General features: G+C 40.1%; 2 protein-coding genes across 5 annotated transcripts; one reads left to right on the top strand and one right to left on the bottom strand.

Annotated features, from left to right (window-relative positions):
• Positions 1–339: 339 nt before the first annotated feature.
• Positions 340–20,481, bottom strand: rasal1a (RAS protein activator like 1a (GAP1 like)). 3 transcript variants are annotated; one of them, XM_042488136.2, is made up of 21 exons: positions 20,091–20,481; positions 19,720–19,776; positions 17,274–17,387; positions 16,834–16,895; positions 14,711–14,840; positions 14,038–14,119; positions 13,754–13,894; positions 13,494–13,585; positions 12,465–12,582; positions 11,367–11,520; positions 10,019–10,083; positions 9,619–9,731; positions 8,805–8,997; positions 8,254–8,391; positions 6,154–6,298; positions 4,463–4,650; positions 3,385–3,522; positions 2,516–2,651; positions 1,746–1,866; positions 1,249–1,313; positions 340–1,125 (listed from the first exon to the last, which is right to left on the bottom strand). In XM_042488136.2, the coding sequence occupies exons 1-21, from the start codon at positions 20,153–20,155 to the stop codon at positions 977–979; spliced, it is 2,466 nt and encodes an 821-aa protein (XP_042344070.1). In that variant the 5' UTR covers positions 20,156–20,481; the 3' UTR covers positions 340–976. The 3 variants fall into 3 exon arrangements, with proteins under 3 accessions (XP_042344070.1, XP_042344071.1, XP_087933117.1); XM_042488137.2 differs by having other exon boundaries at positions 4,478–4,650; XM_088076991.1 differs by lacking the exons at positions 340–1,125; positions 1,249–1,313; positions 1,746–1,866 and having other exon boundaries at positions 2,513–2,651; positions 3,377–3,522.
• Positions 20,482–20,617: 136 nt separating this feature from the next.
• dgcr6 (DiGeorge syndrome critical region gene 6) lies at positions 20,618–23,175 on the top strand. Of its 2 annotated transcripts, XM_042488140.2 has the most exons (6): positions 20,618–20,746; positions 20,991–21,102; positions 21,229–21,389; positions 21,617–21,717; positions 21,816–21,956; positions 22,119–23,175. In XM_042488140.2, the coding sequence occupies exons 2-6, from the start codon at positions 20,999–21,001 to the stop codon at positions 22,194–22,196; spliced, it is 585 nt and encodes a 194-aa protein (XP_042344074.2). In that variant the 5' UTR covers positions 20,618–20,746; positions 20,991–20,998; the 3' UTR covers positions 22,197–23,175. The 2 variants fall into 2 exon arrangements, with proteins under 2 accessions (XP_042344074.2, XP_087933118.1); XM_088076992.1 differs by lacking the exon at positions 20,618–20,746 and having other exon boundaries at positions 20,753–21,102.
• Positions 23,176–23,291: the final 116 nt, after the last annotated feature.

Below are 23,291 nucleotides of genomic sequence, written 5' to 3'. Positions count from 1 at the left end.
CTAACTCTGGTTTTGTATATGGCCTACACACACACACACACACACACACACACACACACACACACACATATATATATATATATATATATATATATATATATATATACACAACTCTCTTTCCCCCCAAAATGTCACTTAAGCCCCTCTGGTTCTCACGCCTCATATTAAGAGGTGAATAGTGAATATTACCCTAAGGAATTTAGGTGTGGCTACATCAAGTGTAAGGACATTTTAAATATCCAAATGACACCAGAACCATTTAAGATTAAACATTTAAGTTGACTGGCCATAGCACCAAACAAAAGCACATTGTTTTGTATAAAGGGACCAAAGCAACAATTAAATTAAATTAAAATTAATTTAGCTCACTGTACAGGCATCATTACACTGTGGCATGTGCACCAGCGTTTCATAAACTTATAATAGTATGACCTTTAGCATTAATTTCACTGCTACATTGCGACCATGGTGACAAATTTTCTCAATAAAATACAAAACATTGATAAAAGCAATATCAAAACATCTTACATTCAGGTACTGTATATTACACTACAACAAGCTTTTTGCATAAAAATGTGTGACCCTGACTGAAGTCCTGTACAGTATCTCAAAAATATAAAAGCTTCTTTTCACATTTCACAAGTGGATGCAGGTCATGCAAGTGATTGCTTGTTATCTACATTAAAAAAAAAATCATGCTTCAAAGTCACCACCTCCAATCGCCAGTGTCAGCTGGTTGTCAGTTGGTGAAGTTGGTGGCACTCAGAGAATACAAAAAGACTCAAAAGTGGCTGAATTCCCTCTACTTTGGGAAATGTACTAAAAAGCTAGAAGAGGTTGCACCCTGTGGCCACTTTCTCTCTGATTATCAAGAGAGTGAATATGTGGTGTTTGCTCATGTTGGTTCAGGATGCCCCCACCCCACCCCCCCACCCCCGTTTCAGGCATAAGTAGTGCATCCCAGTCTATGTGAAGTCTAAGGATTCAGAATGACACTGGTACCGTCCTCTTTTTCTCTGCGCTGGAAGGTGGCGTGAGCCTGTTCCAGATCCTCTATCACAGCTAGCAGCCGAGCAGCAACAGTCTGACCTGGCTTTATTAGCTGAGCATTGCACTCTGCACCACCTATGAGACAGAAAGTGTACCATGCCATCAAACAAAAATAGACCATGTCGATAACATAAGGACATGAACATGAAAAGCAATCCCTCCACCATGGCAGAATATAAAGTTTAGATGCAGCCTCACCTAGGTGAGAACTTTCTTGACTGCCGGACGTCTGATCAGCATCTGGCATCTCCATATACTTTTTCCTACAGTATCAGTCAGAAACATAATCATATCAAGGGCATAAGTTTTGTGTTAACATGGGGGTGTGGGGTCCTCTGCCAAGAAATTTTGAGCATCAAAAACTTTGTGTCCTGCATTCTGATACAGTTTTACATACCAATTTATGATGAAAATATATTTCTTTTTGTCCAAATAAGAGTCCTCTGCTACGCTGATGTTTTTATTGAGGGGGATGAATGCACATGTTCTAAATACTGAGTGTTCAAAAATCTATGCCTATGAATTCTACGATCATCTAAAAGCTGCTTTGTCTTTTGACAAAGTCAACATTTGATTGTATTGTCAAGCAGCAGCAGCAGAGCGGTGACTTCCTGTGCTGCAACATTGACCTCTAGTGTACAGGGAGTGAACTGCATCCAGGCTGAGGATGACTACAGCATATTTTCTTTACCTACCTGAGTTTGTCTTTGCCCTGGAGCAGCTGCTTGAATATGGTCTGTGCCTCTACGTCGGGATCCAGCGGGTCGCTCCAGTCACCCAGAGTCACAGCTGAGTGTGTTCTGCTGCAGCCTGTAACTGAGAACCAGCCTTGTATTTAACAGTGATGCTCTATATATGAACCTCACACAGGTAAACTTAACATATACGTCAACTTCACAATTTAGAGCAAGTCTTATAGTACCACAAGTTTGTACATTTTAATGCAAATAGCAGCAATCAGATCCCAAAACCTGGTATTACCCTGGGAACACACATCATATAAATAATGTCTGATGAAACAATTCTGTTGTTTACAACTGTGAAAAAGCACACAAGAAATGTAATCAGACGTAGCCTTCAGACAGTGACTAAATGTAATTGGTCAGAGAAAATTACATTATGACGCAACAAAAACATGGCAGCTACAAATTGAGGGTTTAGTCATTAAATATGGATCGCCAGAAGCTCAGTTGCTCTTTGAAGCAAGCTAGCTACAAGTCAGTCAAACCAAAAGTGAAGTTAAAGCATGTTGAGGGACAGCAAGACTTATGACTTGGATGCTGTTGATTCCTGATGATCCTTCAGGGGGTGTCCTGGGAGTTATTCAACACATTTTTTGTAAATCTAAGCTGCATGTTTTTACATGTAGTGTACAATTTTAAAAAGTTAGATAGTTACACTACATCTTCAGTCGTAATAATAGAATTTTTAAGTTTGTGCAGCTAAAAACAAAAGCACGCATTACCAGCACGGTCCGCCTGCAGGCAGCAGGTCCACTTTCCACTGCGATGAGCCCCTGGGTGGAAAGAGGGCAGCATGCGCTCATTGTAGATGCTGACTTTCCTGATTGCCGACAGCCACTGGTTCAGCTCATTCACATTCTACATAGACACAAATGAACCATGAAACATTTAAATCTGTGGTCTATTAACCATCTGAAACCTGAGAAAATTGGTTTGATTTGGAGAAGGCAATGAACAACTTACCGAGACAATGTCAAAAACAAACAAGAAAAATGACATTAAAAAGTACAGAAAATTGAAATTATAAATATATATTTTTCTGGACAATTTCCCTAGTTTTAAAATAATTTTCATTCAATTTTCTTTTTCTGCCCTCTTTTTTTAAACTATTTTTAGGTAATTTTCTTGTCCCTTATTACTAATTTCTTGCAATTTGTGGGATATTTCTTGCAAAGTTGATCATTGCCTTCAAATCATTTTAAAAGGGTCATACAGCTTGTAAAAGGTGCCTGAGCTCAAGAAAACTGGTGTCAATCCAGGTTTCAAAAGATTTAGGTCATTTTGAAATCAAAGAAGGAAAAATGTTTCTGTTTAAAAGTTAACCGATAATCCTTCAAAAATTAAGGTATATGAATCTATGTTTTGCAATATTATGCCTAAATCTTCTTAGAGTGTTAGGTGAATTAAATGAGATTCTATTTTTTCAGTAAAATTATTGTCAGCAAAATTGTAATTAATCTCAACAACAAAATGTCAACTGGAAAAATAAAACAATTTTATGTCTGTGCCAACACAAGTCACACATTTACACTGCAAACTGCAAAAGGGAGAGAAGTTTGTTGGTGACTGGCTGGTGTCAGTACCAAAGCACCTTGCACTGGATGTACATGGTGAGCAGCTGCCCGTCGTTGTCCTGGGTGATGACCTGCATTACATTCTGCTGCTGAAAGGCATTTTCATCCACCCTCTCCACGGCACACACACACTGAATAGGGATCGAGGAGCGCACCTGCAACAATTCAGCCACAAACCACCGCACCAATTAACACAAGTATGCAGGCTGGTAATGATGGATCATGCTTTTGCCTAAGGCGGTGCAGACTACTGTAAGGTTTAAGTAAAAAAAAAAGTCGTATTTAATCACAAAAAAAATGATGGAGCAGTGTCTAATACTGAGATATTTTTGTCACATTAGGCCAAGAGGAACTGTGTGAGACAAGGAGGAAGTGAAGATGAGATCAGCGTCGCAGGAAAGGCCACTTTAAAGTGTAAATCAGCCACTTCCATTGGGAGCTCGCTTCTCTGAGACCAGAGCGCTCCAACATTGAGGAAAGGGGCCAGGACATTGTCTGCAATCTGATTTGCAATGTTAGCATGAATATCCACAGCCTTCAATTACCCCTCGCCTTTATTCCAGTCACACAAAGCCGAGACTGGCTCAAAGAGGGAGCTTTTTACTGGGCGAGAGAGAGCCTGCTCCCTTCTCTTAGTCTCTGGCTGGTGAATGAGAGGAGATCATTATCACAAGGTTAGGCACCACATGGTTATACCACTAATGATGTTCTCACAAGGAGATCAACAAAAACACAATACAGTGAACTGGGGATGACTGAAATGTTTCCTCTTTTTCTGAGCCAAGTTGATAAACGTCCGTAGAAGAGTAGACACGCTGACTAATTCATCAACAGAGAGCATATCAGCCTCTAATAGTGGATGAGTCACTTTCACATGACTTTTATTCGAAGTTTACTCATCTATTTTTGTCTTGTTTATAAGACAAGACAGAATAAATAGGCATTTATCTGGCGGATATTATGTTTTGATCCAGATGTCACAGCAAAAGACAAATTAAAGAACATTACTTAGCCTTCTGGCCAAGTGATAAAATCTTGAAACAGCAGCTGGTTGCCAAAATGGCGAAATATAAGCAATATAAAGCTGTGACTCACTGGTTCAGTACCAACCTGCCAATCAGGCGTCTTGGCGTAGGACAGCGTCTCACTCGTCAACCAGAAGTAGCGCTTTTTAAACGCAAAGCGGGATAGCAGTTGGGGTCCTTCTGCCTTGTGTTTGTGGAGGTACCCCTCTTTAACTGTGACGGAGGGCATGAACACAGCTCTCTGAGGCACCTCAGACACTGCAAGATGTTAAAAGAAGTTAAAAGAGTTAAAGAGTTGTTTTTTTTAACAGCGAATGCAGAGACACACTTTGTAATGCACACTTTATGGTAGGGCTGGTCAATAAATCAATGTTACATTGATTTCATGATATGAGAATAGGTTTTGTCTTAGAGTTTGGATATCATAATATCATAAGTGCTGTGTTTTTCTGTGTTTTAAAGGCAAATGTAGTAAGCAGCCCCTCCGCAATAAGATTAACAGTTTTGTAAAAACATTTATTTTTAACAAGATAGTGCTTTCTTTGGGGTTTTTTACCAGTTTATATTACTGGATTTGCTTGTTTTGGAGAGGAAGAGACCTCTGCTGATAATATGGTTCTCGGTAAAAATCTCGCTAGTGGTCCTATCTGTGATGAACCAAACAGCGTCAGAGAAACACTGATTCACAAGGTGAAACTGCTTAATTCAGAGTTTTTCTAATTTCTAAATAACCTGGTCCATTTGCCTTGAAGAGATAGAAACCTTTGTGGATAACCTGGCTCCTCATAGAAAATTTCCTGAACAATGAATGCTCAAAGAATCCTACCCGAGTTCATGCTTCAGCATACAGAAGTTTCAGCTGGTTGTAATCTGTAATCCACCATTAGAGGACACTGCTCCTACAAAGGCTGCATTACGGTAAAGTGATGCAATTTTCTGAACTTAGACTGTTCTATCTGTTCTATTATTTGCCTTTATCCACTTGGTTCTTATATCTACATTATTACTGATAATTATTTATCAAAAATCTCACTGTGTGACATCACCAACAGTCAATACAATACAACAATATAATATTGTTGTAATATCAATATCAAGGTCTTTGTTCAGAAATATTAACATTTATATATATATATATACATATATATATATATATATATATATATTCTCCATATCACCCAGCCCTGTGTTATGGTATGTTCATCAATATACACACAAGGTGGTGCTGCAACAATAAACAGTGTGCTTTATTGTTAAACTACAGTCCACGTCTTCATTTTCAGCCTCCTTCATCACCATGTGAAGGAGAGCTTCAAAGAGGCATAACAAGCATCCATGTCTGTCCAACAAATCCACCTGAAGAGCACTAAATGTCAAACTGGCCTTTAAGAGAAAAGGGTGGGTGTGAAGTGCAAGAGGCGGCTGAAACATGATATATCAGAGGGGGAAGAAGTTTCACAACAACAGACTCACTGACACATGACGGTAAGAAAGCAGCCCAGACATGTTGGGTAACCAGTGTGGCGTGTACAAACGCCTGCAGGTTCTCACTCCAGCTCCCCGCCAGCTCGTTAACCATGTCATCTCTCTTCTAGGCTTGCAGCTAGTTATGAATATTTCACCACTACGGTATTGTTTTGCGAGGTCCTGATGTCAGCTGGGAGCTTCTACGCTAGCAGCTGGCCTGTGTCTGATTAGCTCAACACCGTGACCTGCTGTCCTTTATAAGTTATGTGGTGTGTTTGCTATTGTCAGCCTTACCGATGTCATGATCTATGTCGATCAACTTGTCCAGGAAGTCTTTGACGGAGGACACACTGCGCAGGATGATTGGATGAAGAGGCTCCATCCACTGCTCCTTTCCGTGACCCAGCTGAAGGCCCAAGTTCCCGACACTTTGCAACGCCTGGCGACCATAAAGACACAACGACCAGTACACACTCACATCTTCAGCACATCAAATCCCTCAGTAACTGACAGAACTCAGTGTGAGTGACTGCACATCTCAAAGTCGGAGATCAAAAGGGTCCCTGAGGCCAAGCATGCTGTGAGGCCCTTTGTCCAGCCCACACCTGGCTTAGGGCGAGGAGGAAGTCCCTCTCTACACCCCTCTCTGATGCTTGGCTTTGAACCGCAGTCTGGTCGCTGCACACACTGAGGTAAAAATAGCCTGTTGCCTTTCTCTTTAGAGGACCCATGGCAACAGCACTTCAGCACCATGGACAGCAACCACTGAACCCACACGTGTGAGAACGAGGTTTCACTTTTCTTCTGACTATGACACCCCTACTTTTAATGATATCGAAGGTGTTTATGCTGGTGATAATCAGGGGTCACTTCCACTCAAAAGCATGGTGAGCTGTCAGCTTCCGGTTACAGGAAAAGGATTTTTGATTTCTTTGATAATTTGATTATTAGAAGCTGAAGATCTGAATCATCAGTCGGTGACCCCTAAGTCGACTGATATTCTTCAAATCAAGCAGTCAGGGTTTTTTTTGTCAGTCAGTGTACTTGGGGACATTTTGGCCCCCAGAATAAGCCGCAGAGCGGGCGCTCCTCGCTCTCACAGCATGGGAAGCTGCAGGCTCAGACCCAGGGGGGTGTCTGAGTGAGATGGAGGCAGCTGCCTGAAGAGAGGAGAGAGAGGCTTTGCCTGGTCGGGTCTGAGATAACGCTATCCTTTGCTTTCTGCTGAGAAGTGGTGAATTTGCAGCTAACAGCAACTTTTTATAATACAGTCTCTGGCTTTTGTTTGATATGTAGTGTAAAAAATGTTGCGCATTAACATTTACACTTTAGGGTAGTTAGTATGCATTAGCATGGAGGGCTAACTTGGCTTGGCTTGGTTGTTATAAGAACATTACTCTCACTTTAACTGTCCGGCAAAACCCTGTTCAAACTCTCAAACTGTATATGGAATATAAGGAATGAACAGTTGAATATTCTTATTAAACAGAAACATTTGATTGGCTGGCATAATGCGTTGGATATGGCCCTAGATTTTTTTTTTTTTTTCGATTATATTTTTGGGCTTTTAATGCCTTAAATTGATAGGACAGAGTCAGCGTGAAGTTGGGAGAGAGAAAGGGGGCGACATGCAGCAAAGGGCCGAGTACGGAATCAAACCCGTGGCCACTGCGGCAAGGACACAGCATGGGGCGCCCGCTATAGCCACTGAGCTACCAGGCACCCCAAATATGATTTGATCTATTTCCACATGAAACAGGATGATTGAGTGGGGCATTATGTGAGACGGTATTGTTTAAAGTTAACGGCACACAACGGCATTGAAAACCACTGGATACATTGTATAGTTAATAAAGCAATCCAGTGTGAGATGTGCTGTAATGGATCTTGAGTTGGCGCAATTTTTATTTCTACAAAATAAATCAATCCCAACTTTCGACACAATGAGGCAATGTTAAAAGGAAACAGGATATTTTTAGGTTAATATTTATTGTTAGAATTGATTGTATGAATATTCATAGTTTACCAAATAAATCTCTATTTATATTGATATAAAAATAAGAGTTACTTGTTGATTTAACAGCATCGTGTATTGTAATTACCTCACAAGGTATTAAAGCAAGGCGCAGCTCAGTGCTATATCTGCAGTTATTGGGCATTACTACATAGAAAAGCTCTGCTGCCTGCACATATAGTACAAACACAGCATGTTACATTCCTGCTTCATATTTATTTGTTACACTTGCAAATTCAGATTCCTCACTGTTGACAGGCAGCATGTGGCCCCGCATCTTGTGCATCCCTCTCTTCACAGTTTTTTTGTGCTTAAGTGTGATGTCTTGAATAAGTTATTCATAGCAATGTCTATGAGTATGTCCGTGTTGTGAATTTTACCTTGGCCAACAGTAGAAGCGTTCTGCTTGTACGCGTATCAGCGTGCTGATCCCTCAGCTGGAACAGTTTAGGTGTGAGGATGGCAGGAGCAAAGAAACGCAGGAAAAAAAATCCACTGATAGCCAGATACTTCACATCCTGTAGAAATAAAGTAAAGAGCTGTAGCTGAGTATATAACAGGTAATGATAACATAAAAATGTTTACAGGTCCAGCGTGAAGGATTTGGTGGCATTTAGTGATGAGTGCTTAGTGCGTTTGAGAACTACTGTGGCCAATGTAAAGATGCAAAAATGCAAAAATTGAATGACCCTATCTAGAGCCAGGGTTTGATTTGTCCATTCTGGGCTACTGTAGAACAACACGGCGGACACTGGGGAAGAGGACCCACTCCCTATGCAGATATAAACTGCTTATCCTCAGGTAACAAACAAAAAAAAGATACCCCTATTTCCAACACACTGGACCTTTAAATCTCAAAGACAAAAGCTGTCCAGATACATTAAAAAATGTGTTTCCAGTAGTTTATCTTCCATGTGTTTTGGGGACTGACCTCATTTTCAGGTTCAGCAAATTGTTCCTCTACTCTCTTGTGTAGCTGTTTGAAGGCCACTCTCATGACAGAAGGACACTGATCAACTGAGCCCACGATTGATTCAATGATGCTGGTTAAGTAGCTCTGCAGCATCTCCACGCTGCTGTCCCGCACCTCTGCCTCTGACACTGCACCCTTAAATGAAATTCGTCTTTGAAGAAGAAGAACAATAGTGTAAATGACTGAATCCCTCTGTCAGACATCTATAGAATATACACAATCTAAGGACAAAGCACCCCGTTGTGTGTATAGATTTTGCTAAAATATGGTCAAGTTTACAATACCTCTTGTGATATAACTGATAACCTCTCTGTTCTTGGTTATGTCATTACATGCGAGCGCATGCTGTGAGATTGAAGATGTCCGCAGAGATATATAAATAGAAAGCGGATACAACAAACAAGGTGACGGCAGGCAGATCTACAGCAGACACAGAGCACATTAGATCCTTGATCTCCCTCTATGTCAAAGATAGACATCTCAGGGGGCTCATAGCAGTTGCCAAGCAACAGCCCTCCCCCTTTTTAAATTCCTTTTTTTCCATTTTCTCACATTGATGTCTTCCTCTCAGGGGTGAAGTATAGAGGAAGTGGAGAGTCTCATGTGACAGGTTTTCCATTTGACCATTTTAACACAGTGACTGTGAACTACGCACATGGACCCACGACCCCCACTTGTCATATGTGGCTTAAGACAATCACCTGTGAAGCAGATCTGTACTATTATTATGATCATAGTATTTTGAGATCCAGCAGTCTCAGGTCTGTTTTACCTTGTGCGGTTCAGGTCGATCTTACATGGGTCCAGCTCAATATACTTCTTCTCATCAAAGATACGGTTAATGATGGGTTTTAGCACCTCGTGCAGATACAGCATGCCGACAGCCTGACAGCAAAACAATACCATATGCTGAGTACATCTCATTTGCATCCACACTACAGAGATTCTTTTCTAAATTTGTAAATCTGCAGGCTACAAAGAGTAAGCAAGGTACAGTGTGATGCAGCGAGGGGACCATAGTAAGCACAAGTACATTTAATAGGATTAGGGAATGTTCAGGGAGAAATGATTGACTAAAAGGTTAGAAATAATTACCAGTGAAATCATGTGAAGACACAGTAGACAAAGAACAATCTGTTACTTACAATTTCTTTTAAAATAGAACAACGCACCTTCATGAACTGTTCCATGGCCTTGGAGGAAAGTGAGTTGGAGCGAAACAAAGTGTTTGGATCAGCTTCGAGAGGAGAAAGGAGATTGATTAGGTTTACAGTCAATAATAACCTAAATAATACGGATATAAAATAGCATCCTTACATAGTTTTTAATTTAAGAAAATGTAAATTAAAGGAAAAAAAACACAGGAGCTTACCACAATGTCCCTAATATAAATGTTTGTGTGTCTTTCTCCATTTCTTTCACCTCTCATTTCCTGTCTTTCTCTACGGTCTGACTGATAATGCCTCAAAAATGCCTAAAAATAGACAGTTTAATGTGTATCTGAGAGCAGAGATAGAAAAAGGATCCAATCTCTCTATTAAAAGATCCCAGTGAATGTAATGAGGCAACATTTAAGCATTCAGAGACCCTCATCAAGCACATAATCATGCTTGATGAAAATCTCAGACGTTGCTTCATTAAATTCACTGAAAGTTATTAGTACAATGTGTGGATCCTTTGTCTGTTGCTGCCCTCAATTCAGGCCTTTGGTCTGGAGTGTTCATGCTTTCTGTCTATTTGTTTTATGTTTATCTGCCAAGAATTTATTTGCTATGGAAACACAGAGCTCAGTGTCACAAATAAAGGCTAACTGACCTTGCTGCAACATCACTTTAATCCTTCAAGGTGGAAATACTGAAACATCCACAGTGACAAGAATGAGAAGTCAGGTAGAATTTTGGTTTTAAAGATCAGGATGTGTGGAGAAATGCTGGCTGGGTTTTGATTGCAGCCCAGTGGGAGTACAGTTCATTTCTTTACCCCTGTGCCCAACTTTAAAGTCTGGCTGCTTGCACCATCTATTCCTGATCAAGCAGTTACAGTTCGGCTCGTGTGGAGTTGCTATGGAAACATAGGCACTATGCTTATTATCTCAAACTACACCAACAGAACCCAAAGACCAGAGCACAACTCTGTGTGAATTAGCAACGGGGATGTGGTGCGGAGGCAAAAACATGACTAATACAGACCACAGAGAAGCCATGAAAAGACCGCTGGGTGAGTAAATAATTGGCATCGGGGACGTAAATATAGTGCTGGTAGACTTAAACTGCCCACATACAGAACGTGATTGTTCAGGGACCTTGATGTCAGTTCACACTTTTAATAGAAGCAGCTCTCATAAGGTCTCTGGAGATAAACTGACATGTCCAAACTCTGACTAATACGAATACTGACTAATGGGGATAAACTTAGGCCTTACGCACACTGTGTATTATGTAATCACAGTCTATATATGTAAAATGTTTTGAGCTAATATCTGATAAAACACTTTAAACAGTGCTGATCGTTCAATCTTACTGGTGTGGTTGACCTCGCGGGTGTTGAGGTAATCCAGAAATGGCACCACCAGGCCCTGGCCAAGGTAGATCTTCACCAGAGTCATTGCCACATCCTGCCGGCTCTCAACCGTGTTCACCTCCTCCAGCATGGTCAGAGCACTGCTATCTTCCACCTGGTGAGCCAAAGTGCCAAAAATGTAGTTCCTTGAATGGCCACTTGAGGCTGGCTCCAAAACAGAGTCAGTGCCCATAGAAGGGCTGTCCCTTCAAAGTTAAAGATTCGAATCAACTGACATTGCTTTAAGTCAAGCGGTGGTATTTTGTTTTTGTTTTTTTCATTAGTCAGTGTGCTGTACAGTGTACTTCTGAGGACCTTTGGGGTCCCAGGTTTTGCTGCAGAGTGAGCGCTCTGGACTTTGACGCTACTTTTAAGTACAGGCTGCTGGGGACATGCAGGCAGTGACATGGAGGAAAAGAGAAGGGAGAAAACATCATCTTCTCTCTTTTCCTGCGAAGTGGTAAATTTATAGATCACAGCAATTCAATAGGACACAGTCTTGGGATTTTGTTTGTTATCTAGTGACTGCAAAAAGTGTTGTTGGATATTTCCGACCCACCGTTAGCATAGTTAGCTTCTTTAAAGCTTTATAAATCTTTATATGGGTGAAAAGGGTTAACGTTGAATATTCGTATTTGTCTCTTAAGCTTATTTCCATATTCATGACAACTGTACATGGCATTAATTGTTTATAGAACTCAACTGTTTACAGTTTACTAAGACTAAAAATGATGTATATTTAAGGGCAGGGCCGACTGAGTAACTGTTGGCAAGACGTCGCTACAGTCCATGAGTCTCCTTCATAGTGCCACCCTCTCGTCAAAATAGTCACTTCTGGCTAACAAAACCAACAGTGACGGCCAAAATGCCACACTTCAGGTCAAAAACAAGTGGGTGCCATTGTAGTAACTACATTTATTATTCTATACAGTCTATGGTCATGACAAGCTGCTGACACAGGCAAAGAATTGTTTTAAGCCGTCTGAATGCCAACACAGCATTTATGTACTAGATGGAGACAAAAAAATGTTAGTAGTGTAGAAAAACGGCAATACTTACCTCTGTAGGGGAGATGACTGACTCCACCAGAAGGTGAATGAGGGGCTGATAGTACACAGACGGCAAGATCCGATCCTCCACCAGACGCACCTTCAGACGCAGCGCTCCCAGCTTGCCACTGGCAACAGAGAAAAATACCACAGAATCAAAAAAAAAAGAAGCAATTTCAGCACACCTTGATCTAATCGTTATGTAAGCTCCTATTAAACATAACCTGGCAAAGAAAAAAAAGGGTCTATAACAGCAACCAGAATATTTATGAGGAAAAAATGAATATTTCAGAGAAACATGAGCTTCTGGATTACTTTGTTTTTCTCTAAGGGAGGACAAACAAGGATACCTGATTTTCTGTGGTTTTGTTTGAAAATTGCAGGATCAAATGCACTGTTTGTGCACTAGACTTTGTTAGAAATGTAGCCACTACGTAGACTGTTATAATACATATAACTGCATATAATTCCTTCTCTTAATTATCTTAAAGAATAACTATATTCTTGTAAAGTGAAACACTGAATCAATAGTACATTAATAATAAATTGTGCGACTGATCGTTTAGGAAATATCTGGTTTACCACTGGATGAATGATGTTAACTGTCAATGGGTGGTTTTAACATGTAGTCCCCGAGGAAATATCTCGGCCTGACTTTTTTTTTTTTTTTTATTGTGGCGAAAGCAGATCTTTTACCAGCTTCTGCTCAGTAGTATGCTCCCCTCACAAAACCTTTACTGTAACACATTTCCTTGTGAACCTCTTTGACACTCTATGCTTTGGCATTTCACTGAGTTTTCTTTGTTCTAAAATTATCTCAAAGAGCGGGTGCTATCAGACACCCGATAATATTCATTTAAATGCATGAAGGGAAGCACAAAGGGGAAAGGAACAAATACTTTCCTTTAGAGCATGTTAAAACGATAATGGCTGCTCCATTTGAGTCTTAAGAAACTCCAGAAGCACAATGCTTATCTCAGTCATATACAAACACACAAAGTTACTACATTAGACAAACAAGCACACCCATAATCCTCACCCAGCATCAACCTCATTGTTTCCCAAGGGAAGCAAACGAAACCAGCCTTCTATCGGAGGTGTCTTGTGCAAACAAGCAAAAGGGATTTCCACCTACGGAAAGAAAGAACAAACAAGATACAGTATCAGACAAAAATCGTAACACATTAAGGACTGATACGGTGGGAAATACTGTACTTCCAGATGAGGCATGATCTGTAGTGATCAGAAAATGAACTTGTAATTAAGTCTGACACATTATTACAATGATGGGATCCTCACCTTTCCCAGAAAGTCATTCTTGCCAACCATGTCCCAGTCCCAGACCTCCACAGTGACAGTGCCCTCCTCTCTCAGCTCCTCTGGATCCAACTCCAGCTCCAGGGTCTCTCCCCAGTGGGGGAAACGGGTCTTCTTAATAATCTAAAACCCAGCAGGTTGAGGTGTCAGGAAATCAGTGGTATCGAATAAAATGTCAGACAACGAAAAAAACATTAATAACAATGACAGAATATGCACCTCTGGCTCCACTGACACCAATACAAACGCATGCACATAGAGCTCACCGAGGTCTCTGCACTGTGGTTGTTGAAAATAACTCTTGTAAATGGATCAGAGGTTCCAGAGATGTCTCTTGGAGCCAAGTCCCTGTGGGTATATCGCCACACCAAAAGACAACCGAACTGATCAATGCAATAAAATGCTTAACAAATTCCTATTAACCTGCTCTGCAAATTAAATTAGTCAACAAATAAAAACAGCAAAAAAAACCCGCAGTTTTTCACTTGACCTTATTCCTTCAGACTTGATTCACATTCATCCAAGCATGTTTGAATAACACAGTGTCAAGCTCTGATTGACATGCTCATTAGTGCCCTGCCTGAGAGGAAGAGATTGTAGCCTGGGACCCACAGATGGGGCAGTGAGTGGTGTGATAGTGACAGTATGACTCAGGAAGAGAGTGTGGAGGCCTGCGGGGTGATGGTGATAAGATTTCAGCACAGAGAATAGTGATGACACTGTCAAGTTTGGCTACAGTAATTTAACTTCTGACTGATGACCAGTTTAATCATCCTAAAACTACATATAAACATGCCTTCAGAGTCTACATAAGCTTCTGGCAGCACTCCTGCTACTGTAATGCTGTTGTCCATTGTTACAGTATCTTTAAATGATCTAATCTCCCTCTCTCTTTTTTTTTAAAGCTGTTACAGGATTCAAAGCTCACAATTACGTTACCTGGCTTCAAAGACTTGACACCGCAGGCTGATCTTCTCTGTGTCTTTCAGGAGCTCTAGACTCAGATGGATCTCTCCCTGGACTTCTTCATCAGGGTCGACCCTCGTCAAATTCAGCCAACAATCTATCCCTGACCATGCCGTACAGAGAGACATTAATTATTAAAAAAACACTCCTGTCAACTCTAAAGCATGAAACATTAAAGGGAAAATTCTGTATAATCCAACCTGGACGGTGTGTTCCCATGTTGTTGTGTCTGAGTGACTAAAAGGAGCAACAATTTTTGAAATCCAACTGATCCAGTATTGAGGAGATTGCTGCAGAAGGTAGCAGCAAAACAGGCTGCAATATAACCACAAGGGGCATTTGTTCACTGTCAATTTATGTCCTCTAACAGTGCTTGCTTTTGCCACTGACAGGCTCAGATTACTGTTATGAGTATCTGACAATTTATGGAAAGGAGGGAAAGAGATACACAGTTTTGTTAAAGAGTAAAATCATTTTTGTTTCACCAGACACAGCGTCAAAATTGCTTTTGCCAGCCTCCCCAGACTCCATTTAAACAAACCATATAGCATATAGAGCTAGCATGTTTTCACATCTAACTGGGTGAATTGATGGTTTATTTCAACCAAACTTGTCAGTGACAAAAACAAATACTTTTAGAGGACTAAAATTGACAGCGCACAAATACCCCAAGTGGTTACAATGCAGCCTGTTTTGCCACTGATGGCTGCAGCGCTCTCTCTCAATACTGGACCAATTTCAAAAAATGTTGCTCTGATTGGTCAGTTAGACACGAAAAAATGGGAAAATAGGATTAAGGTTGAAAATTATAGAAATTATCCTTTAGGAGTAAATAAGAATAAACCAAAGATGCAAATCAGAGTAAAACAAGAAAGGTCTGAAAAATCTAGAGCAGATATTAATGTAGAGCTGACACTTTAATGGATTAGACAGTAAATTGATTGTCAGAAAAATAACTTAACAAGTACTTTGATAATCTATTCATTTTTGAGGCAAAAAATGTCAACATTTTCTAGTTCCAACTTATTAGTTGCTATTTCATTTTATTTTCTTATAGTATTTCTAGGATATGGAGTGTAAAAACAAGCAATTTGATAACACTGCCTTGGGCTTTATTTGTTTTGTTTTGTTTTTTTTCGTTTCTTATGTAATGATCCAATTAATTAACTAATTGACAAACATGTATTTGAGTGAGTACATATGCTATTATATTATAGCAAATGTTGGGCAAAAATGTTTACAAGGCTGAAGATTACAAGATAAGGTGAAGGCATGCAAGGTCAAACAGAAACAACAATATAGTCCTTGATAGTCGTAGCAACATGTAAATGATGTGTTAATGTTTTAACAGTTCTATCACATTCAATGTGTTGTGTTTTACCATTTCAGAAATATCACACATAAGCGAGGGCACAATGTCAAGGCCAGACTGTGAGAATAATACTGTGAGGGAGTAACTGACTCAGTGTACCACCATGTAGCAATGAATCACATGAGTGAAGGCCGTGCCAGGTGGCTCTCCAGAGAGACACATCAGTATGCAGCAAACATACCCCGGTAAACACTTTGGGCAATTTAATAAGACTACAACATCATCACGACGTACCATATTTAAAATGCCGTATGTGTGGCCAAAAGAGTACAGAAAGGGTGAGGGTTCATGCTGAGGTAAACAGCGTGACTAATTTCTTGAATGTGAAAGCTTCTGTAAGAGAGCCAGACATTAAATGGTTTGAAGCTATTTGAAATGCTTTGGTTGTTTTTTCTTTCACAGCACTGCAGGTCTCCACACAAAAGGATAGTTTGTGATGCACACAGTGAGAAAGAAAACAGAGTTTATGCAGACGAGCACCAGGAGAGACATCATAAGAGCACATGTATCAATGTGAATGCTGATTTCATTGCTTGTTAGTTTAGTCAACTAGCAAGTAAATGTAAGCAAATAAAACTGAATGTGTGAGAGAGTACTGAGAAACATTCCCAGAGTCTCCGTCTCTTCATCACTCTGACCTTTGACTCGGTCATGGGACACCATGTATGTTTAACCTCTGAACTTTGCTCATGCACCCATCCTGTGACAGATTTTTCCATCATACCTTTAGCTTGAGATCCAATGGCTTCTTTGGTCAGAGTTATCTTTCCAATAACATCATCATGGCTGTAGAGCAAGAGATAAAAGACCAGGTTATCAGATCAGGAGTTATTGAAAATCCTATCAAAGTTTTTTGATCTTGCTAATGTTAAATGAGGTGAATTTGAAGACAAACTGATTAGAGTACTGCAGGTCACGAAATGAGGAGAAAAACAGCGTTTAATCACTCAGTCTGGGCGACCATCTGTCTGGTGATGTTTGTTTACTCAAAGCTTGGAATTTAGTTTTTCCCAAAACATTTAAACTGTACATGATGCTCGTGTTGGCTCATTCAGAAGCCAAGGTAAGCAGTCATGGCTTAGAGGACTATATATCAACTCTGTCAGTCAAGAGTAATGGCTGAATATGGAATCATTTTGATACAGCTATGGATGACAGCGTTACCCAATCGTGTCCTCGTCCATGACAAGAAAGGAGAGTGAGTGAAACCCCATCGGGAGGTGCAGTGTGTACTCTTCACCCCAGAAGGGACTGAGGTTCTTCCACACTGTGGCGGTCCTGAAAGGAGAAGTTTAATTTGCTTAATAACCACCTTACGCAGAAGCGTCACACAAATGTATGCAATAATAAAAAAAAAAACAGTGGAGTAATGGCAGAAGTCAGAAATCACTGTAAATGTGTTTTTTTTCTACCCACATTCAAAGTGCACCTAAGGGTAGACAATTATACACTTGTCAAGCAATATTTTAAAAACACTGTTGTAATCCCTCCAAGGGATAACAAGATGATTATCAGCAGTAGAAAGAAGAAAAACATAGGGTTCCTCTTTTAGTCATCTAAATTTGGCTCTTTTGTGAAATACTGGATACTTTTGCTTGTTTGGGCCCTTAAAATTATTTTAATGAAACAATCTGTGAAATTCCTTTTGGTGGAATGCTCAAAACATCATGACATATTCCCCGTTGCAAACAGGCATTGCTTCATTTTAAGAGATCATATAAAAAACTGCTCTTTACCAGTGAACACCAGGTTAAAATGTCCTGTTTGAAAGCTATAGCAGGCTCCAGGCAGGAATCAATCAGTTTTCTGGATATATCATTTAAATAGTTCTTAAAGGGATACTTCAACCACAAAATCAGCATTTGTATATCAATTACTCACTGCATGTTACCTTGAATATGTGAAGAAAACATTGTTTTTCTCAAATATAATGGTGAACAAACAATACAAAAAAAGAAAACAATCTCCATAAATGTAGGTAACTGGGGCCCACATTTGACGACAGCAAAGCAATCTCAAAACATCTACAAACTCTTACACAACTAATGCAGGATAATCCAAGTCTCATTTATCCAGTCATATGCTGTTCTTCCAAAATGTGCATTTTTTGCAAAAACCATACGATATAAAACACTTTCGCCTTTGAGAAGCACACCCCAAATGTGCATGGGCATGCCCAATTTGTTAAATGCTGCTTAAAACGGACTTGTGTGTATGACCAGGCGCACTTGTTCATGCATTCCAACTATTATACTAACCTTTTTAAAAGTCTTAGTAAAAATATATGTGTTAAGGAAGTACTACGCATACAACTGTATGAAAGAAACTTGGATAGTACTGCAAGAGTTGTGTGAGTTTGTAATCGACGTTTTGATATAGTTCTGCTGAAGTTAAACGGACTTTGAATACTTAAATGAATGTTTGCTTTTTTGGATTCACCATGAAGGCATGCAATTACAACAATGATTTCTTCACAATTTCAAGATAACATGCAGTAAGTAAGTGATTAACAAATGGTCACTTTGCAGGTGTTTGCAAGTATTCCTTTAAAGCCGAAAAGGGTTCTTCTATGAGGACAAGCCGGACTATGTATCAGATCTAAATACCTTTTCTGATGTCAACTGAGATGTGTCAAAAACACCAAGTATCAAAAGATGTCATGTACTGAAAGTTGCCGTTGAATGCCTGGTCAGATATGTGGTACTGGTTCTAGTTCCTGATTTAAATCATTATTTTCCCTGTTTTATATCATCTAAACATTTAAGGAATGTAGAGAAAAACAGGCATATATTCCTTAGAAAAGTACCAAAAAAGTGATGTTTTAGTAGCAACATCAATCATATACCATGTTGTTAATAGGGTCAAAAGATTTTTTTTTAAAAAATAGCCTACTACAATTTTGGAATCCTGTATTTAAACCCCCTTTGTTTCTAAGATTAAATTGCACTGATTATTTCCCACTATAATCTACCAGCCACATCATCCATGAACATCACACTCGAGGAGTCAGTTGGCCAGTAACACTACAAGTGCCAGATAATTAGTGTGAGTGTCTGCAGTGAATCACTGTGCTGTTTTCCCCAATGTGCCAGATGGAACAATGGCAACTAAATTCACCCCATGCTCTTGCACACAACTTTTTTTTCTAAATAAATCACGGCTACTGTCAAACAGCACCATTTAGAAATAATATTAAGCATCCATTGAAAATGTGTCTCTTTTATTTGAATACTTTGGAGGATGAAATCATTTGCACTCTTGCACTCAAACTGGGAACACCTCTGAACCAGCTCAGGAGCTCCCTGTAATAATTGATGTACCCTCTCCATGGTTACCTGCGGGTGTTTTAAAGGCCAGACCAGTATCAGGTTTTCTGTGTTGGAGGAGCCACGCTGTGGGCATCACCACCCTGATCATACACACTCCGCTCGGGTTTACATGCAGAGTAGCGGGAGCTCAGCCAGAAAAGTAACCTACTGCAAATATCCCAACTGTGATGAAAGGTATTCACATATGAGCACTTAGACTCTAGGCAATAGATAGCTTACTCAACAAGTGGAGCTCTTGTCATGCAAATATTGTGCACATCTTTATTTATAATCAAACTCACCTGGCCACAACTTCATTGTCAACTTTTACAATGCAGTATGGATCACTGGTTCCGGAGCTATAAAATAACAAGAAAAAAAGATATGACTGCGTGAGACAAATTAGCATGGTCAATTTGCCTGGTGATAAGCTTAATTTAATTCTCTGTCTTCACTTATGCTGAGGTCAATTGGAGTAGACAGACCATCTCACCACCAATCCCTTCAATTAATTTACAGAGACACCGTACCAGAAATTGGCGTTTCACATGTAAACGGAACTTTTCTCGCCCCTAATTAGCCTGATATTAGCTATTAAACAATGTTGAGGCTGTATATATTCCAACAGATGAGACTTGAGTACAGAAGCACATGCCATTCAGAGATTACTTACACGTCTTTGGCCGGGAGGTTCCTGCCCTCGACGATTCTAAAATAAAGAGATGTGTTTCTGGCCATTTTCAGTCGAGTAAGATAATCCTCCTATGGTCCCATACGCGCTCTTATAAATAATGCCCTTCCCCTCTGTGACTGAGTTTTCTTCATTTCATGGCACCTTCGGCGCGCGTGACAGCGCACAGCCCACCAGTAGCGCGCGACACAGGCGCGCATGCAGCCCAGCCAGTCCAGCAGGTCGAGCACAGTGGGCCACACTGTGGGCAGCCGGACTCTGCTCAGGTGTTGTCAGTCTTGTCCCAGCTCTTCTTTTAAACGAGCCCAATTGATGAAGTGTCAGAAATTCCGGAATAAATATCATCGAATAAACTGCAGTCACAACGACGGCGCGAGATATTTTAGGTTTTCACATCTGACATCGTCCAAAATCTGTTTAGAATTCACGTTATTTCCCTTTTTAAGATACGCCGTACAGCTAATTTATATTGGCAGTAGGCTAAATGTATGGTCATACCTGATAGGTATCAGGTCCCCAGGAGCGTCCTTTCTGTGATACTATGCGCCACCTGGCGGACGAATTGAGGTACTGCACGTGATATTTTTTCGACAGGCATCTTGACAGCCAGCAACTTGGGGTCCTCTTCGGGAGTAAACGTAAGCTAATGGCTAAAAACAATCATTTTCTTTGAATAAAGTTGATATACTAACTCTGACCGAGTTTTATTAACTTAAAAACAACTTAAGATGCTGGCTAGATTCCGACAGATAACCTACACATCTGGTTTCTGTGAACGTCTGATTGTAAAATAGTCAAGTTAGTCCAGCTTGGCACTTGTAGCTAACGTTAGCTTAGCTGAATGTGTTGACCAGTGTCCAGTTGCTGTGTTCATCTTTCCAGTTAAGGAAATGGATGATTATCCCGGAGTCGTTGGCAGCGATTCTACAAAACATCAAGAGAGACATTACTACCTGTTATCTGAACTGCAAACATTAGTCAAAGATCTTCCCAGGTGATGTTACATCGTCCTCAGGGGAGCCCTCTTTCACTGAGGACTGGTTATCACTTTTAGCTGAAACAATGGAGCGATTTAAAACTACATCTCAATGACTAGTGTTTCGTTTTTCTCTGTGCTTAGCTCCTTCCAGCAGCGCCTGTCCTACAGCACGCTGGGTGACCTGGCTCTGGCACTCATTGATGGGACGGTCTACGAGATTGTGCAAGGGCTGCTGGATATTCAGCATCTGACAGAGAAAAACCTGTACAACCAGAGGCAAAAACTGCACTGTGAACACCAAGGTCGGTGCTCTGCTCTCTCTGTGGGTAATTATGCAGTGCCTAATGGGGCCTGTTCCAAGAAGCAAGCCCATGTTACCTGGATAATTGCTGATTAAGATCAGGAATCCTTAAAATCAGAAACTATGTCAAGTACTAACCCTATGTCTTGGAACAGGCCCTCAGTTTGAGGTTTAAAGTTCAAATTTCAGTGCCACACTCTACCGTTTTTTTTCTTTTTGCGTATGTAGGACTCAAACAAGACCTTGTACGAAAACACAAAGATGCCCTGCAGTCATGCAAGTCTCACAATCTTGCGCTTCTCAAATCTAACCAACAAGCAGAACTAGAGGTAAGGCATTGAAATCCCAATACTGCTGATGACTCAAAGGGCTATGATTGTTGCGTTATGCTTTTTCGTGCACCAATAGCTGTGTGTTCTGTTTTCAGGCTTTGGAAATCCGTGTGCGAGAGGAACAAAGAATGATGGATAAGAAAATTGTAGCAGAAATGGATCAAAAAGTGATAGACCAGCAGAACACTCTGGAGAAAGCAGGAGTCCCTGGATTTTATATCACCACTAATCCTCAGGTTAATGTCTGCACCTGCTTAATTAGTGAAGTTGAAATGCATACTGCCACCACAAATGGTGGAGTAGCAGAGAAAATATGCACACTGAGATGCAGACAAATGTCCAGCAGGTGGTGTTGTAGGTCTTAACTAATGACTTTTCCTCTTTATATGCCATTTCAGGAGCTGACAATGCAGATGAACCTGCTCGAATTGATCCTCAAACTTCAACAGAAGGAGTCACAATCTGGGATCCTTTGACAAAAGGCTTTACTTTGTCAAAATATGGGGGATTAATAATGCAAAGGCCACAGAATGCTCATGCTCACATTTCAATAATTGTGAAATTCAGCATCGTTGATTAAGGAGTGGCATTGCTGTCTTTAACAACTTGTGCACCACAGGTTGTTATAGGGGTAACATTTACCAGAAAAACCTGTCGGGGAAGGCTAGTTCTCAAGTGTACAAGTAAGATGTTTCCAGTTCTGGAGGAGAGCCGTAGCAGGTCGTGACACCATATATGACATCATATATTGTAAAACAATTAACTGCTGTCACACTTTGTTAAATTAAGAAGTTAATGTGTTGCAAATCCTTTATAAACACGTTTAAGCAGAGTTGTGAGAGAGCAGACTGCCAGAAAACAAATAGTAGATGGTTAATATGTCGCTAAGGGATACAGAGACCGCTGTAACTGGAATTACTTTCGCGACCCCTCTGCGGTGAGATATTCTCTCCATAAAGGACTCCTGATGCCTTTGACTGAAATGTTTTGGGTCTGCTTTGGCCATGTTATTGTTTATTTATTTGAACAATATTGTAATACATTTACTCCATTTTTTTTCTCATATTTTTTTCTACTTTTTTGCGTGTAATATGTTTTATCTGTTCATTTTGTTTAGTTGTGTCAGTACTAGGGCTGCTCATGAGATCCTTAGCTAAACCTGTCACATTTACGTTGATATTTATTTAAATGTCAGTGTCAGTTAATGTTTGCTGTCACACATAAATAAACAAATAAGCAACAATGAACAACTGAATTAATGACATTATATACATATGAGCAAAACCAGTATGGACAGTAGCATTAAGTATTTGTATTGATGTTTTCATTACATAAACATTTGTTTTCATAAAACAGAATTGAATTATTGCTGTAATCTTGTGTAACAGAGTTCCAAATTATTTTACTGCTTATCACTCCACATAGAGCCAATTAAAACATGCACCTGTTCACCTACCGAGTAATACTGGCATTCTCTGGCCTGTTCTGTCTTTGGCTCAGATGGATAGGATAATGTATGGGTTTATTTCATTTATAATACTTTTTTTATTATATCAATCATTGCATCATAG

Source organism: Plectropomus leopardus, chromosome 4, assembly GCF_026936395.1.
Source record: "Plectropomus leopardus strain MGB_pleo_1.0 chromosome 4, ASM2693639v1, whole genome shotgun sequence".
NCBI classification, from domain to species: Eukaryota; Metazoa; Chordata; class Actinopteri; order Perciformes; family Serranidae; genus Plectropomus; species Plectropomus leopardus.
This window is presented reverse-complemented; position numbering and strand designations above follow the sequence as displayed.

Excerpts from the sequence above, each read along its gene's own strand:
- dgcr6 (XM_042488140.2), top strand. The coding sequence starts at position 20,999 with ATGGATGATTATCCCGGAGTCGTTGGCAGCGATTCTACAAAACATCAA. Across the intron at positions 21,103-21,228 it reads TTAGTCAAAGATCTTCCCAG|CTCCTTCCAGCAGCGCCTGT; the intron begins GTGATGTTACAT and ends CTCTGTGCTTAG. Across the intron at positions 21,718-21,815 it reads ACCAACAAGCAGAACTAGAG|GCTTTGGAAATCCGTGTGCG; the intron begins GTAAGGCATTGA and ends TTCTGTTTTCAG.
- rasal1a (XM_042488136.2), bottom strand. The coding sequence starts at position 20,155 with ATGGCCAGAAACACATCTCTTTATTTTAGAATCGTCGAGGGCAGGAAC. Across the intron at positions 11,521-12,464 it reads CAGTCATCTCCCCTACAGAG|GTGGAAGATAGCAGTGCTCT; the intron begins GTAAGTATTGCC and ends TTGGCTCACCAG. Across the intron at positions 8,392-8,804 it reads TTGCTGAACCTGAAAATGAG|GATGTGAAGTATCTGGCTAT; the intron begins GTCAGTCCCCAA and ends TTATTTCTACAG.